The sequence below is a fragment of the Zeugodacus cucurbitae genome, chromosome 4 (genome assembly GCF_028554725.1).
Source record: "Zeugodacus cucurbitae isolate PBARC_wt_2022May chromosome 4, idZeuCucr1.2, whole genome shotgun sequence".
In the NCBI taxonomy this organism is placed as follows: Eukaryota; Metazoa; Arthropoda; class Insecta; order Diptera; family Tephritidae; genus Zeugodacus; species Zeugodacus cucurbitae.
This window is the reverse complement of record NC_071669.1, coordinates 20426621-20444522: the sequence shown is the minus strand read 5'-3', so window position 1 is coordinate 20444522 and position 17902 is coordinate 20426621. Positions and strand designations below refer to the sequence as shown.

Sequence of the window (17902 nt, the reverse complement as noted above, 5' to 3'; positions counted from 1 at the left end):
CAATTAGTTTACATTTAAAATATTAGTAATAACAATATTTTAAATAGTTTAGTTAATAGACTGTGCTGGAACGTAATCGAATGTTCCATAACCTCATTTGATTATCTACTCAGCGAAAAAATTAACCAGAATTCAGTGTTAATTTAATTCTTCACATTTATAAACTAAGATAGAACGGACTATATAATTATATATTAATTTTTTAATAACCTTTTTGATTTAGATTCGCCCGGAATGATGTCAGTATTTGGGGAACTTTTTTTTTTTTGGCACCTTCGACGACAGCACATAACTCCGCTATTTTTCAATATTTTTGTAAAAAAAAAATCTTAAAATATAGCTGAAAATATACCTTATTACGTTCAACTTCGAAACATTCCATTGAGTACTTTCTATTAAAAAAATTCAATTTTTCATGGGTTACACTGGTATAGTCCCTTAAAACATTTATTTCTAGTGACAACGGTAATAATATAACGGGGCCATCATATTTTCTGAATCTTAACTTAATAAAGAACGCCTAAGACTATTTCACATCAATTTTTATTTAATTCCAAAGTTCTAAGCTGAATACTGTTCTAAATACGGGTGCGTCCAAACTTATAGGAGTGTATATGCCCCTGAAAAATGGTAAAATTTTCAGAATGAAACTGAAAGGCAAAGGTTATCCAAAAAATCAAGTCTGAGAAGTATTTCGACTATTAAAAAAGTGCTTGCTTAAGTGCAAAAAATCGAATGGGGACTATACTTTAAAGGCGACAACATTAAAGTAGACGTGTTTAAATTAGTCTCACTCCCCTCCCAACACGCAACATACTACACATTTACGTCATGCCAGCACCTAACATTGAAACCCGTAAATCATCACCGACACCCACTATTCACCACATTCAACTACACATCACTGACACACAACATTCACCACACTCACCACTTTACAGAACAGAACGTCACACGCCAACACAACTCCCACGATAACACCACACATGAGGACAACACTTAAAAGGGAATAAAAAGGATCGCCGTATAAATCCCCAACAACTTCTCCTTTCGAACATCAATGCGATGATCACTTTTTTCTACGTCTCCGTGATCGAGCGGTCCGTATATTCGCCAATCAACGATCCGGAATAAATTTCAATCTTTTCAACTCTGTCACTCGGGGTAATTTCTAAATTAGTATCTATAAATTATTGTAAAAAATATTAATAAATAAATCTATAATTTATTATACGCGCATTTTTGTTTTGTGCAAGTGGAGTGCTCCCAATAAATTGGGTATACTTTTATTCCTAACTAAAATTACCCGTTCTTATAAATATATGGAGTTGAACTTCTATAACCCGAAGTTCTCCATAAGTCGAACTCTTGAATTGGCAATAGAAGTAAAATTTCATACAAATTAACTTCCATAAGTGGAAGCCTCTTTAACTCGAATTTGGTTGCGTTATGATGATTTGAGTTCGGGGGAAGTTCAACTGTATTTGTACATAAGCATTTATTTAGTGTATGTATGTATGTAAATTAATTCTAAATTCTTATTAGAATTGCTCACACTTTCACTTCACTTTATACAACACCCCTAAAAAACAACACAGCCTAAAAGTAGGCAACGATTTTATTGCATCATCAAGTATCAAAGGACACACGCGAGCAGCGGACAGCAGTGCTGCCAAACCAAACCATTTTCGTGTCAACACTTCAACTGTAAATGCGTGCCAAGCACCGGCAAAGTATTTTGTAGTTTATTAATGAGTATGTAAATGTAAACGAGCGAAGGCGCACATAAAATGCAAAACAAGAAAAATTTGAAAAAAATGGCAGGTGTGTAATTTGAATTGAGGACAACGCCCTGTGCCCTGACGACGCCGAAAAAGGAGCAGCGAATACAAGCAAATGACCGCATAAATTCTTTGGTTAATAGCTTATGGAGCACTCAAGTTCGCGTTAATTTCATATTGGTGGCCCTTATTAGGGCGGACAACCTCCACAAACACCAAAATTTTAACGACACTTTCGTCAGTCACTTTGGTCAGCAACACGAGTCATTCGCATTTTTTTTTGGGTTTCCCCTTTGTACAATCATACACCAAATTGTAAATATTTTTTTATTTTTGTTTTTGTAATTTTTTTCTTCGGTTGTTTTATCTTACCTCACTGTCGTCACATGGTGCGATGTATGGGTGCGCGTCTCCTTGTGGCGTGTCGAGTAACTGACAACAGTCACGTGACGTGTCGCGGTGCGCACCACACGTCGCACCCGACTGCGTCCATCGCCGACCACAACAACAATCGGCGGTGGCTTCTCATTGCCATACTGCAGGAAGGATTCGGAATTGCCTTTGCTTTCATACAGCTCAGTTTCGGACATAGTCACAACAACGTAGCTGCTTGGTAAGCGAAATTTTGGTTAGCTGGTTGTTCGTTGTTGTTGTTATACTTTTTTGTTGTTGTATTTTTTATGTTGTTGTTTTTTTTTTGTTTGCTTGAGTCGTTTAATCAGGTGTTTTAGTTTGTGTTTAATTTGTTTGGCGTGCTGCTGTTGTTGTTATTTTTGTTGTTTGTATTTTCTTGTTGTAATAATTAATTTACACAGTTCGTTTAGTTTTGACTTTGTAATCGCGTTTTCCTTTTCTTCTATACACTTCGTTATTCTTTGGTTTTGTTGTTGTTGCTGCTTTTTTTACTTAACTTACTTATATTTTTTCCACTTTTCTTGTTCGTACTAAAGAAAAATTAGTACGCGTATTTTCTTTGCTCGTTTTCAATTCGTAGTTGTTCGTAAATTTTTTTGAAATTCTTCAAATTGTTCACTTTTTATTTTCACATGTAATAGATCCGTTGTTGTTATTATTGTATTTGCCTTTGTTTTTGTAATTGTTAACTTTTCGCACATTTTATTAGATTCCATGATCTATTTGTGCGATTGAGGCATTTGTGTACTCGTACAGTTAGGCGGTAGGTACAAGCACTGTAGATTTTCATAGGGTGAAAGTAAGAGAAAATTGTTAATTTTTAGTGTTATTGTTGTTGTTCGGTTGTGCATACTAAATTGGCAAATCAGTCAGTTGCAGTGTCGTGCTTGTTGAATTTTCACAGCGTGTTTGGAAATTGTTAACACTCTCTTGCTAATATAACGGTTGTGTAGTCACATGATGGGTGATAATTATTTTTGGTTTTCATAATTTTATTTAATTTTTTTAGTTTTCAATACATTTTTATATTTTTCATCGTTATTATCTTTGAAAAGCATAAAATACTTATATATGCCAGAATATCATTGTTGGCAAAAAAATATATTTTTTATAATCTTATTTGAAGGTAAATATGCTTAAAACATAATTTTCCATAGCTAGTTTATTTTAATAAATCATATAACATAATCTCCCATAAGTCCAACACTAATTATATTTTCAGAAAATATGCACAATTTTACTAAGAAGTGAGTTCAATTTACACATATTTAGGAATTTTAAAAATAAATCTCAATCCTGAACAACTGATAACAACCTAGTTAGCGACTAGCATTCCTTCGAGCAAATTATTTTGATGTAATAACGTGATTTTAGAAATCCTAAATTTTGGAACAATATCGAACGTATTTTTACCGGTATCAATATATACAGAACCAACTTAAGGTGGTCATCCCATGTGACGGCCTATTTTTAAGTTATAATTTTGTTTACATACAGTATTTAAAGAGAATTGATGCAAAAAACCGCAAAAGCAATGCAAAAACAAACCAAGAAAAACAAAAAAATATCATTAAATTTTGTTAGTGTCAAGAAACTCTTTACACACTTCGTTGTTTTTCACTTTTTTAGCACGTGTTACACAGTTACCCTATTTTACCGTTACCTATTCTTCGTAATGACATTTACTATGAATTTGTCAATTAATTTGTTGATTCATTTTTGCTTTTTTCATATCTAAAATACCCAATATTGCAGTTTTAAAATGCCTAACAAAGGGTTATAGTTTGAAGTGGTCCCACTAGGGATCTATAATCACCAATTGGGCAAAAACGAAATGTTTTCGGTAACCCTCTAAAGAGTATATAATTAGTAAAATCTAGTGGAAAATGAGGAAATACTAGAATCATTGCGAGGAAGAAGTCCTAAATCAAGAAATATTAGACGAGTACAGCGCTTGATGACACGAAAATTGGACCCAAGTCGAAAAAGTTCGACCAGGAGTATTACGAGATTTCTCATGAAACTGTGCGCCAAATCATGCTACGACATTGTTAGAAGGCATTGAAGTGAAGTGTTTTTCTGAATGGATGCGCCAGCATTGAAAGCGTTTAATAAGATCAAGTGATCACAAAGAAGATCCTTTGTCTTGGAAGGACAATTGAAGAAACATTGAAGCGTTTTTACGATAATCGTAACTCCAAAAACGGAACGAATTTGGATTATATGCAGCCGAGAATCGACAAAAGACAGATTTTAATATAATATAATAGATATGAAAACTACAGTTTAATCCTGAACTTTGAAGAGTAGACGCATTCATCATAACTGTATGTATGTGATTGGCGTTGCAACCGATTAGCCGGTTATAGCCGAATCGATAATAGTGCGCCACTTCTCTCTCTCCTTCGCAGTTCGGCGCCGGTTGGAGATCCCAAGTGTAACCAGGTCGCTCTCCACCTGGTCCCTCCAACGGAGTGGAGGCCTTCCCCTTCCTCGGCTTTCCTTCCGCGGGTACTGTATCGAACACTTTCAGAACTGGAGTGTTTTCGTCCATTCGGACAACACGACCTAGCCAGCGTAGCCGCTGTATTTTTATTCGCTGAACTATGTCAATGTCGTCGTATAACTCATAATCAGTATATAAATGATTGTGACTATTAATATATAATAAAGCTTTTGGACACACTGTTGTGGTGATTACAACTGTGTATGGTTGGTTGGGAGGTCCTGTAAGTTCGCTGAGATCCATCACCTTTTTTCGAGATCTTTAAAGCTTGTGGTCCGTACAAAAAATTTCTCGTGAGATCTATCAGCCGTTTGGAGGCACTTTAAAGCAGGTACATGGCTCATTCTATTCACCAGTTAGGTAAATAAATCGTGCGAGTTGTGGAACAAAGTACCTTGCAAAGGCATTAGCATTTATTATACATATATTGACTTTTTATATTAAATTTTTTCCAGCACTCAGACAGCACAAAGTTTGCACTGACTTAATTGCTTTGTTGTTAAAATATTTAATGTTGCAAATTTTCCGTACATTTTGCCTCCACAACAAGTGTGGCATGAGTCACCGCCGCCAATATTTACATATGTACATTTAAATATTTATTTTAAAAATAAATCTCGACAATTTACACATCTCAAAAAGGTACGCTTATGAATCACACAACTCGGCAACTTTTACGAGCGAGACACTTACAAAAATTAGATTGGTAAGTGGGTAAGGGGTTGGAGGGGGGCTTTCAGTACGACATGCATCATTGCGCAACCGAACAAAAACTAAGCCAAGCAATAAAGCTGAAAATTCTGCACACACACATTCAAACATATGTGCCTGTATGTAGTACATTTGCGCGCTAATAAGTAGCATAAGTATGTACATGTGTAAGTAAATGCGAGAGATAAATGTGTTAATGTAAATTAAGTCATGAGGTGTTAATTACAAAATCACCGCTGCAAAACTTGAAATGCTTGAAAATGATTTGAGCCAATGAAAGCAGACAGCTATGTACACATGTCTGTCCATATTTACATATATGTATGTACATATGTATGTGTGTTTGTGTAAATTTCGTTGTAAGTTAAATGGCTTGAAAGTTGTTATTTGTATAATTTAAGCGTAGGAAACAGAAACAAACTCGTACAAGTAATTATAATTAGCGGCCACAATAGTTTATGAAAACATATATACAACAACAACAATTACACATACACATATGCATATATATACTTATATGACAGCCGTAAATGTCAAAGTGTCTGACTGGTTTTGTTTACATAAGCGCATGAGCATTTAAGCGCTACTAATGGTTTTGGTGGGGTTTTTCATGTTTTAGTAGCCAGGCTAGTACATGCATTTAAAGCAAATTAGTTTATTGTTGTGCATATAATTTGCAATTTATTTAAATGTGTAATCAATAATGCATAGAGAACTTAGCAGCAATAATTTGCGCGCGATGAATACATTTGCATACAGTGGCGGCAAGCGAGAGGGGTACAAAAGCAATATTAATTGCTTTCAAGTGGTAGAGTTGACAATTCGCAAGCTCACAGGAATGTAGTGAATGTGGAATCTAAATTTTTTTAAAGTTGTGAAATTAACTTTGAGGTTAGGTTAGGTTTCCATGGCTGTTCCTCACTACAGGTAACACACTTACACAATTAAGGACAGTCCTTTGTGATGCCAGAAATTTAACGCCCTCACTTTGATTGAAGAATCGACAAAACAAAGAACCTACTACAAATATGCAAAGGTTTTTTACATATATACATATACGCTAATGTACCAAGAAGTGAGATCCAAGAAATGTTTCCATAAATCTTGCAAAGGCGTGGCATTCCAGAAGGAAATGTTGAGAAGATTCCACCTCATTCTCCGCCAAACAGTTTATGGCCCTGGAACACTGGACTCTACTGAGAAAAGATTGATCTTACTGAGGATGAAGAGTTCTCCAGATCTCTTGCGATTTATCATGGGTCCAAAAGGCTCTTGCATCAGAGCATGTGCTAGAGACTATCCAGCGCGTGCTCTGTGCAGCTCAAACGCATCCAACCAGGATTAAATTACAAGAGAACTCACCACTGTTCTTGATACTACTACTACTTGCTCCCATACCACTGCCGATGAGACTGACATCTCTAGAGTAGAAAGCTCATCAGCCATCCTGCGATTCCGCTGTGACCTTCGATATTTTAATTGGAGCGGTAAAGGAGATCTGTTTCTCCAAAGTTTGGTAGAATTTTAATAGTTTCTTCAAAAATTGTTGTTGTTATAGTGGCAGAAACACGAATCGTTTAACATTAAACTTCAGCAGCTTCTTAAAAGAAAATTTTATATTCACTAAAAATTGTGCATTTTTCAAAAAAGTTGTCGATTTTTCTCCATGGGTCATTTTCCATAACAATGATATTTTTATTTGAGATGTATCGATTACTTTTCATAAAAAATCTTTGTAATTCAAGATTTATACATGTATACATATATGTATATAGTTCGAATCTAAAATAGCGATATACATTGAAGTGAAAGATTTTAGTACGGCAACAATGAAATAGCTGTTTGATATGTCGCTGCACTTGAAATGTAGATTTTTATTTTCGATAAATCGAAAAATCTCCTTATTCGCGCTTCCTTTATTCGCGTTTTCACTATTCGCGGATTAAAAAAATGAGACCCAATTTCTATATTCGCGACTAAAATTTTTTTTATTCGCGGATCTAATAAGTACATACATAATAATATAATTATTCCAATAGGTATCCAACCCAATATTCTTGTCAAATGGACTAATAAAAAAGTAAAATAGATCTTATTACAAGAAAATGTTAAATATTACACTATTTTCGCAATATTTTTGAACTTTTGGTAATATTTCCATATAGAAGGGGCTCACATGGAACTGAACTCTTGTTCTTACCCATTTTTTAGAAAACTTTCAAAAAAACACTTTAAACTAAATGGAACCAATAAACTCTTAACTTTTTTAATAATATTTTTTTTTTACACAGATCGTGATTGCTAAGGTTTCGTTACATTGGCGTTATGAGCACACCCGACTAGATCACCTGCGAATTTATTTTAATTTTTTCGCCAACCACGATACATACTTATTTCTTATTTTTAAATCGCGAATGGAATAAGACGAGATGGGTTCGAACAGATAGAATCAAATGACATTCAGGTATTGCTTGAATCGCAAGATGAAGATTTGACTGAAACCGACTTGGAGGAAATGTTAAATTCACAACCTATTGAAAAAGAGGCTTCAACAAGCACTGGAAACGTGACATTCAATTTGAAAAATCTTAGTGAAGGTTTAAGAATGGCAAATGAGCTCTGCGATTTCTTTATGAACATTGATCCGTGTATGGAACGAAGTCTAATTTTTAAGTGACAATCTTCTAATGCGACTGCTATTATCAGTCTAAATTGAAGGAGCTTTTGAAAACTGTTTAGCAAGAAAAAATTACAAAATTCTTCAAACCATTGCCTAAGCCTTAAGATAATTAATTAAAATGTTCTAAAACTTCAATTAATCATTTTTTTATATACCTATTTGTTTTTTTTTTTTTTGTCACCTAGGAACATATCCCCTATAATCCCATATAAATTACCATCCCGTATTCACGGTTTCTGTATTCGCGGCATATTTATGGAACATATACCCCGCGAATAAAGAGCTTTTACTGTATATTGATTTCGCTTTATTCAAAATTTGTGGAATTTAAAATTATGTAAACAAATACGTATATAACACGAATCACCGTAATATACAAAAAACTGCAAGTTAGAGAGACTTCGAGTTATGGAAGGTACTTTGTGGAAGTTCAACTGTATATATATTTTGAATTGAAAATATCGATATACATATGTATCGATTATTAACTGAAAATACCGACAATTTTATTTTCGATTTATGGATATTATTAACCTTTTTTAGCTTATTATAAAAAAGTTATCGACATATTTATCAACTATTCACAAAGAAATGTCGATTTTGGGTACATTAAAATTCCTAAGGGTATGGAAAGAATATGTTCTCTCAAATTCTAAGTAAAATGAAAGTTTTGTACTGAAGCATAATAAACATTTATACTTTAAAATGTGAATAAAGTTTATGCAAATTGTTTTAATTATGTATTCTATATGCATAAAGTTAAATATTAAACTTTTATTGCCAATTTAGAAAGCATGATTCGAGAATATAAGAAAAATCGGCTAACATTTAATAGGTTTTCGAGATTTTTTTACTGCTGACTTAATTTTCGCTTAGAATTTGTAGGAAATACCAATATTGACTGCTTAAAAATGCATTAATGTAGCAATTAAAAACTGTATTTTTTAATTAATTTTATTGCTTGCGATTTTCAATTCACTTAGTTTATGAGGAGAAGCGCGGAAGGAGCATATAGAAGCTGCAACAGGTGATGTTCCAAGTTTTCGAACTTCACAACTAACAAATTTTATGTGCGTTTTGTGCATGCAAATCGCCAAACAACCAGTTGGTTATCATAATCATAGTTAATTTAATGAATATGAACAGAACAGAAATTAGCAAGCAAAAACTTGTTTCACATACTTTCAAATGTATGTGTGTGTGTGTGTGTTGTCATACCAAGTTGGCAAGTTTTTGTGTAGGAATTCCAGTTAAGAATTACGAATTAAGTATTTTGCGCTTATAGAAGCTTAACACAGCGTAAGCTATTAGATGCTTTTTTTTGACATTTTAAGTGACACAAACAGATATATATATAATATATATGTATGTATATGTGTGTCTGTTTATAATTGTTTTTGTTTTTTGTTGTGACATGACGTAGTGTAGGCGCGAGTTCATCAGTCTGAGTTTAGCCTGCCAGTCATGGATTTGATTTTCAAGTGGTATTAGTTTTCGAAAGTTTGTTTGTTTTCTTAAAAGCAAATATAAGCGGTGGTTAAAGCCACACAATCAAGCCAACAAGCGGTCGATATGCTTCATATGTGTTTTGCGAGAAGTTGGAAAGTTTCATTGTTTTCATTTATATACATATTAATTTGTTGTTGTTTTGTAGCGAAACGTAGTAGAATGAAGGCTTTCTTTCAGTATATCTGCAGCGATTGGAAATATCTACGAGTAAGTAGTGGTTACGCAAAAAAAAAATAACAAATAACAAAAAAGCAGCACAAACATATGTTGTGCATAACTAAAAAGCGGCTAAACGCAGTGTAGTGTGACGTAAACACACATAGACACATAGACAAACAGACACACCTACATACAAACATACACACATTTAAACCTCAACATGTGCGTGGGTAAGCAATAAGCTAAGCTTGGCGCTATACCACCTTTCTTCTCATACATGCCGCTTTTAACATTTAAAACCCATTTATTACTGTTATTCGTAACGGTGTGCTCCCTTGTAGAGCGTGTTTGCAGAGGCGTGTTGCTTTTGTAGCCATTAACCATTGAAAGCAAACCGTACAATAGAATATCATAAATAGTTCAATTATTTAATGAAGAGTGGAAAGCGCTGGGCTTCAATGAATTCAATTATATAATTGACTTTTCAAGTGTTTAGTTGTTGTTGTGTTGTATGTACTTTTTTCATGTTTGCTGACGGCGCAAAAGTTGTAGAATTTAATGAAATTTAAGAATTTTTATTTTGCATTCCGATTGGTGTTGTTGTTGTGTTGTTGTCAGTGTTAATTATAGGTCAATTTGTATACTAAATAAATTATTATGTAATACAGTTGAGTGTCAATGCAAGTGTTGCGTAAGAAAATACGGAAATATGTATTTGCGGGAAAATTGCTGCACATTTGGTTATATTATAGGTTTAACGTAATTTTTTAGTAATTATTACAACACAATCTTTTAAATATTGATATTTATTCATATAAAGTAGATGATAATGATATCGATAATTTCGAATTTATCGATAATTTAAATCGAATTTATCGATGATTTATTAGCTCCAAAACGATCGCATTCCATTCCATTTCTTTTATAATATTTTAACGAATAGATCGATGTTTTGCATCCATTTGTATCAATAAAATTTATTACCGAAATTCGGAGTCAGTAGCCTCGCAAATATCACAATCGATTTATTGAAAACCAAGTTTGGTAAATGCGTTAACTAAAAAATGGCCCAGTCAATTGGCCGCCTCGGTCGTGCGATTTGACGCCGTTAGACTATTCCCTGTAGGGCTACGTCAAGTTTATGGTCTATGCCAACAAACCAGAGACGATTGATGAACTTCGTACGAATATCGAACGTTAAATTGCAACAGTATCGATATATGCTTGACAAACCGTCAAAAATTGGTTTTAAAAAGTTCCATACATACATGGCATCGAATGTACTTTCACAGGAACAAAGAATTTCATTTTGGATATCAATAACCGTTTTGTTTTATTTAAAAAGTAAGGAAGGGCTAAGTTCGGGTGTAACCGAACATTTTATACTCTCGCAATTTATTGATGTAATTTTATAAAGACAACACAATTCGACCCATATATTCGGTATAAAGTTCAATTGAATAACGAAAATCATCATAAATAGTATATGGGGACTGAGGTAATTCCTAAACCGATTTAACTCGTTTTCACCACCAAGAAACAATGTATCGAAGACTATACGCTCCCTTAATTTAATATTACTTATGGGATCTGGGGGAAGTTATGACCCGATTTTTACCATTTCAGGTACAGAGAGAAACTGTTATAAGAAAAAATTCAGAGGGAATGAATTACATAAAAATATCTGAGGGATTTACCTATATTTTCGGTGAAAAATTAACCTTAGGCACTGAGCTCTTCATGTTCGATATCAGGGGCCTTGAAAAGTCATGGTTCGATTTTGACAATTTTTCCACAAGTGATGTCACAGCTCAAATACAGTATTTGTGTAATGTTTTATTCCGATATCTTCATTTGTTCCTAATGTATATATGTATTATAAAGTGAACGAATCAAATAAATTCAAAATTGAGTTATATGGCAAGTAGTCCGGTTGTGAACCGATTTCACCCATAGTCCACCCGTGTCATCAGGGTGTCAGGAAAGTGTTATATACCGAATTTCATTGAAATCTGTTGAGTAGTTCTTGAGGTATGGTTTTTGACCCATAAGTGGGCGACTCCACGCCCATTTTCCATTTTGTAAAAAAATCTCAGTGCAGCTTCCTCCTGCCATCACTTATGTAAAATTTGGTGTTTCTGACGTTGGTTAGTGAGTTAATGCATTTTTAGTAATTTTCAACCTAACCTTTGTATGGGAGGTGGGCGTGGTTATCATCCGATTTCTTTAATTTTTGGACTGTATAAGGAAAATAAAATAAACGACTGCAGAAAGTTTGGTTTATATAGATTAATTGGTTTGCGAGTTATATACAAAAAACCTATTTTGGGGCGGGCTCACGCCCACTTTTCCAAAAAAATTACATCCAAATGTGCCCCTTCCTAATGGGATCCTATGTTCCAAATTTCATTTTCATAACTTTATTTATGGCTTAGTATAACACTGTATAGGTTTTCGGTTTCCACCATTTTGTGGGCGTGGCAGTGGAGCGATTTTGCCATCCTCAGGGTGCCAAGGAACATGTGTTCCAAGTTTCATAAAGATATCTTAATTTTTACTCAAGTTATCGCTTGCATTTCAAATCCACTCTTCATCCTGATCATTTATGTATATATAACCCCATATCTAACTCTTATATTTCTTGGTGACACAAACAACCGTTATGTGAACAAAACTATTATACTCTGTGCAACAGGTTGCGAGAGTATAAAAATACTTTTAAGCGCTCTTATTGAAAACCCCATTTATTTATGGAGTTAATAATTGAAAGAAGTATAAAAATAATTAAGAGCAGTTCACATAATATGATATTGCAGTTGCAGCATTCTTAATATTTCGAAATTTTAAATCAATAATTATGGATAAATCGATCGATTCAATATTTATCGCTATAATTTTATTAAAATCTCAGTCGTAGTGTTGGAAAGCTCATCTAGGGAGAACATAGAGAGTTGCAGTTATAGAGAATCACAGTTATTATGTAGTTTCAAAGACCGGAATCTAACTATTTTACCTTATCCACCTTATCTTTAACAAAACCATTATAGTAATAGTAGTAGTAGAAGTACTGGTTGTAGAATAGTAGACTGATATATTTAATTAGCCTCTGAAATCGAAATATAGACCTATGAAGTTAAAAATTGAGCTTATTGCAAAAAAAAAAATACTTTTACTAATTTGACTTATTTCAAAGTTAAATGGTAACATTTTGTATTCTCATTATTATATTACAAATGCTATAAATGGCTTAAAGTCAGATGGGGTGCCACTAAAAAAGAAATTGTTGTTCTCATAAGTTTTTATAGCTAGGCTCTTGTATGTATGTGATTGGCGTTGCAACCGTTTAGCCGGTTATAGCCGAATCGACGATAGTGCGCCACCTGTCTCTCTCCTTTGCAGTTCGGCTCCAGTTGGAGATCCCAAGTGTAACCAGGTCGCTCTCCACCTGGTCCCTCCAACGGAGTGGAGGCCTTCCCCTTCCTCGGCTTCCTCCGGCGGGTACTGCATCGAACACTTTCAGGGCTGGAGTGTTTTCGTCCATTCGGACAACATGACCTAGCCAGCGTAGCCGCTGTCTTTTTATTCGCTGAACTATGTCAATGTCGTCATATAACTCGTACAGCTCATCGTTCCATCGTCTGCGGTATTCGCCGTTGCCAATGTTCTGAGGACCATAAATCTTGCGCAAAATTTTCCTCTCGAAAACTCCTAGTGTCGTCTCATCTGATGTTGACATCGTCCAAGCTTCTGCACCGTAAAGCAGGACGGGAATGATAAGTGACTTGTAGAGCTTGATTTTGGTTCGTCGAGAGAGGACTTTACTGTTCAATTGCCTACTCAGTCCAAAGTAGCACCTGTTGGCAAGAGTTATTCTGCGCTGGATTTCGAGGCTGACATTGTTCGTGTTGTTGATGCTGGTTCCCAGGTATACGAAATTATCTACGACCTCGAAGTTATGACTGTCAACAGTGACGTGGGAGCCAAGACGCGAATGCGCCGACTGTTTGTTTGATGACAGGAGATATTTCGTCTTGTCCTCATTCACCTCCAGACCCATTCGCTTCGCCTCCTTATCCATGCGGGAAAAAGCAGAACAAACGGCGCGGTTGTTGCTTCCGATGATATCAATATCATCGGCGTACGCCAGAAGCTGTATACTCTTGTAGAAGATTGTACCTTCTCGGTTTAGCTCTGCAGCTCTTATAATTTTTTCCAGCATCAGGTTAAAGAAGTCGCACGATAGTGAGTCACCTTGTCTGAAACCTCGTTTGGTATCGAACGGCTCGGAGAGGTCCTTCCCAATCATGACGGAGCTTTTGGTGTTGCTCAACGTCAGCTTACACAGCCGTATTAGTTTTGCGGGGATACCAAATTCAGACATCGCGGCGTAAAGGCAACTCCTTTTCGTGCTGTCGAAAGCAGCTTTAAAATCGACAAAAAGGTGGTGTGTGTCGATCCTCTTTTATCGGGTCTTTTCCAAGATTTGGCGCATGGTGAATATCTGGTCAGTTGTCGATTTTCCAGGTCTAAAGCCACACTGATAAGGTCCAATCAGTTTGTTGACGGTGGGCTTTAGTCTTTCACACAATACGCTCGATAGAACCTTGTATGCGATATTTAGGAGGCTGATCCCACGGTAATTGGCGCAGATTGTGGGATCTCCCTTTTTATGGATTGGGCAGAGCACACTGAGATTCCAATCGTCAGGCATGCTTTCTTCCGACCATATTCTGCAAAGAAGCTGATGCATGCACCTTATCAGTTCTTCGCCGCCGTATTTGAATAGTTCTGCCGGTAATCTATCGGCCCCCGCTGCTTTGTTGTTCTTCAAGCGGGTAATTGCTATTCGAATTTCTCCATGGTCGGGTAATGGAACAAGGCTCTTAATAACGAATAATTTGGTTTAAAATTTAGTGTTTCACTTGTTCATAAATACCCAACCTGTCAGAGCATCGTGGTGGTTTTCAAAGTATTACATTACAAAGTATGTATTGCACAAGCTGATTTCATTAAAGCATTTTTGTATATTTCTTCTCAGTTCTACATTTTAATTTGTGTAATATTTTTACTCTGGAATCTAGATTATTCCAAGAATTTTCGAATTTTTGTTTATTGAATATTTACCACAATCGTATTGGAACAAGTGTTTCTAAATTTAGAAAATTTACACGGTTTTACATGTGTTTACGCAGTTGTTTACGAAAAGCTGTTTATTTAACAACAATTTCAAAATTACAAACCAAAAAAAAAAAAAAAATACACAAAATTCGGCTGCAGGCCGAGTTAAAAAAGTAAAAGTACCAAAACAAAAATAACAATTAATTATAATTTTCAACCGCAACAAAACACGAAAAGTGTAAGTGAAAAGTTGAAAAATAAATTTTAAATTAACTACAACTAATTTCACTGCGCTCAAGTGGGAGCTAAAGGTGAAGAAAAATGCAGCATACTTAATAAAGAACAAACTTGTACGCATAAATAAGTAAGTAGGTAAATAAGACACTTTTCTTAAGTTGCACTCACATATACATACATAAATATTCTTTTTTTTGTATGCGTGTACATAACTTTTTGCAGCTCCATATAGCACATGTCACTTTAGATTTTATATATTTGGCAAACGTCGTCGGCGCCAGCAGTGCAAACGAGACTATATACATATGTGTATATGTATGTCTGTCTGTCTGCCGCTTGACACTTCTAAAGAGCTTACATTTTCAGCGCGACACCAAAGCCAAAAGTCTTGGGGAGACAAAACCCACAAACCGACTTGAATGCAAAAGCGAGGATTAAAAAAAAATTGTATACGAAAAAAAATTAGAAGCAGTAGTGCTAAAAAAGCGGCTGAAAAGAAGCTACAAAGTAAATGTAGACGAATATATGTAATTTAAGTCAGTGAGACGTTAATTGGCGCAAAAAGACAGTTGGCAAGTCGATCGTGCGTCAGTTGGCTGGCTGGCTTTGTGGTTGCAATTGTTAGTGTTACGATTATAGTTGTTGCTGTTGTATGCCGCCACACGTCGCATTGCTACAACGAAACTTTTATTGAATATTTAACAATACCAGCTCATATGTATATATTTTGTGGTCATTGCATTTGGCAATACACACATCCACATATACAAATAAATATGTAAATATGCATATGTGTATGTATGTCTGTAAATGAGTATACATATATGCAAAATAGCAAAATTTTGCACAATGCGCGCCAAGCATTTTCTAGGTCAACGTGACAACAGTGCGGTTGAGGCGAAAGAAAAAACCAAGCAGCACACATACATATCAACATATAGACATATATGTATGTAAATATATACATATATACATATACATACATACAGTCACGTCTAGAGTTATAAAAGTGAATATTGGTGTCACACATTAGCCAAGCTGCCAAGCTCACAAACAGCAGCAACAAACTAAGCTAACAACAAACAAACCAAACCAACAACAACAACAACACGGACTGATCACTCAGCTGACTAGTCAGTACGTCACTCACTTAGACAGCTTGTCATTCGGCAAGAAATAAAATATTTATGTTGTTATTGTTGTTGTTGCAATAGCAATAATGTTGTCAAAACAATTGCCTGCGAAATTTTAAAATTTTGAACAGGACTTTTAGTGAAACTTTGTTGTGCATTTCCAACAACAAATTGCATTGCAATGCATTTCATGGTTGAGGTTATGTTTGATGCGCTTCGATATTTGTTGTTGTTGTGCTGGCGCGACGCAGGTGCCGTGGCACGTGATTAATGATTGAGTTATTCTATAAAAAATCAAGTATACAAACAAACGAATGTGCTTAATTTGCAGCTTAACTCACCGGACACGCAGCCACACAGCCACACACACACACATAAATATTATGAATGAATATACATATATGTTTGTTTGTATGTGTGTGTGTGTTTGCAGCGTTCAAATCGGTCGCCGTGCGTAATACGATTTAACAGATTATAAGAAAATAGAAAATAGAAAAAAAGAGAGAGGTCGCTTAGGTGTAAGCTGCTGTGTTCAGAATAGTGAGAGTGTCATAAACTTTCTACTATTTATGTCTAATACACATACATACACATGTATGTGTGTTTGTATATGGCACAAAGAGGCTGTACGCCTTTTTATGATTGATTTCTTTTGTTATTCTTCTAACTAGGAATTAAGTTTCAGCAGAAAGTAGGTTTGAAACACAGCCATATATAATACATACATACATACATATATATATATAATGTACATAAATGTAGAAAATATATATGTATTTTAGTGAAAGGGAAGTTTCTAGAGATTAGTAATAGATTTAGCATTCTAAGCACATATGTATAGTATACAGAAACATTTAAAATTGACTTAGTAAACACACAGCAGCTTTTTCTGTCTGTATGTAAAAAATATATAAAAAAATAATAAAACAAAAAACTGGCAGAAAGAAAAATTAAAAATAAATAAATAAATAAATAAAAAAAAATTAAAATTAATAAAAAAAAGATTTAAAAAAATAAAACAAGTTTTTTTTTAACTTTTTTATATTTTTTCATTTTTGTTTAAAATGAAAGTATTTGAAATTGCTTGTCAGCTTATTAACCGTAAATTGATTTGGCACCTGTTTTTTTAACGCTCTCCCTTTTCTACAGTGTTCTGCCACAGTTCTCTTAAGACATGAATACAAAAACAAATATATTTAAAAAAGCGAAAGGTTCATTTTTAGTAATGACTTATTTGTCAAGTGAGCACTAATGATTTTTTAAACGTTTCTTTGTTTAGAGTTCTATTAGTCATAAGCCTATTATATTTGAAATGTCTCAATAATGAAAGGAGCTGAAGTGGTGTTTTGGACTGGAGACAACTTGTCAAACAAAGAAACACAATTTGGGAAAGAGAGAAAATTGCTTAGGTGATTATAGAACCCGATCAATACGATGGATCAAGAATTAAAGAAGAAGAGAACATGTTTTTAAGAAGTAAATTTAAGCAAGATTATATAAGGAATAATGTCATTGCGGTCAATTTTTTGAGAAGGTGAGAGCGAAAAGGCTACCAAACGCTTATAATTAGAAACAATCTTCGAAGAGTAGACTGCCGCTGTTTATCTTCCTTATTTTCAAGCGATCAGTTGATATAACTGTCTTCTGTAACGTA

The 17902-nt window shown here is 34.6% G+C and overlaps 1 protein-coding gene across 7 annotated transcripts in view; it reads right to left on the bottom strand.

The window, feature by feature from the left end:
* Positions 1-17902, bottom strand: part of LOC105216656 (uncharacterized) — a 115841-nt gene that overhangs the window by 18253 nt on the left and 79686 nt on the right. For 3 of the 7 annotated variants that reach the window (XM_029042504.2, XM_011191268.3, XM_029042510.2), the window contains exon 2: positions 2154-2971. The exons of the other annotated variants lie outside the window; for them this stretch is intronic. In XM_029042504.2, the coding sequence (XP_028898337.2) occupies positions 2154-2371 (218 nt within the window). In that variant the 5' untranslated portion in view covers positions 2372-2971. The remainder of the gene's footprint in view (positions 1-2153; positions 2972-17902) is intronic. 7 annotated transcript variants of the gene reach the window in all.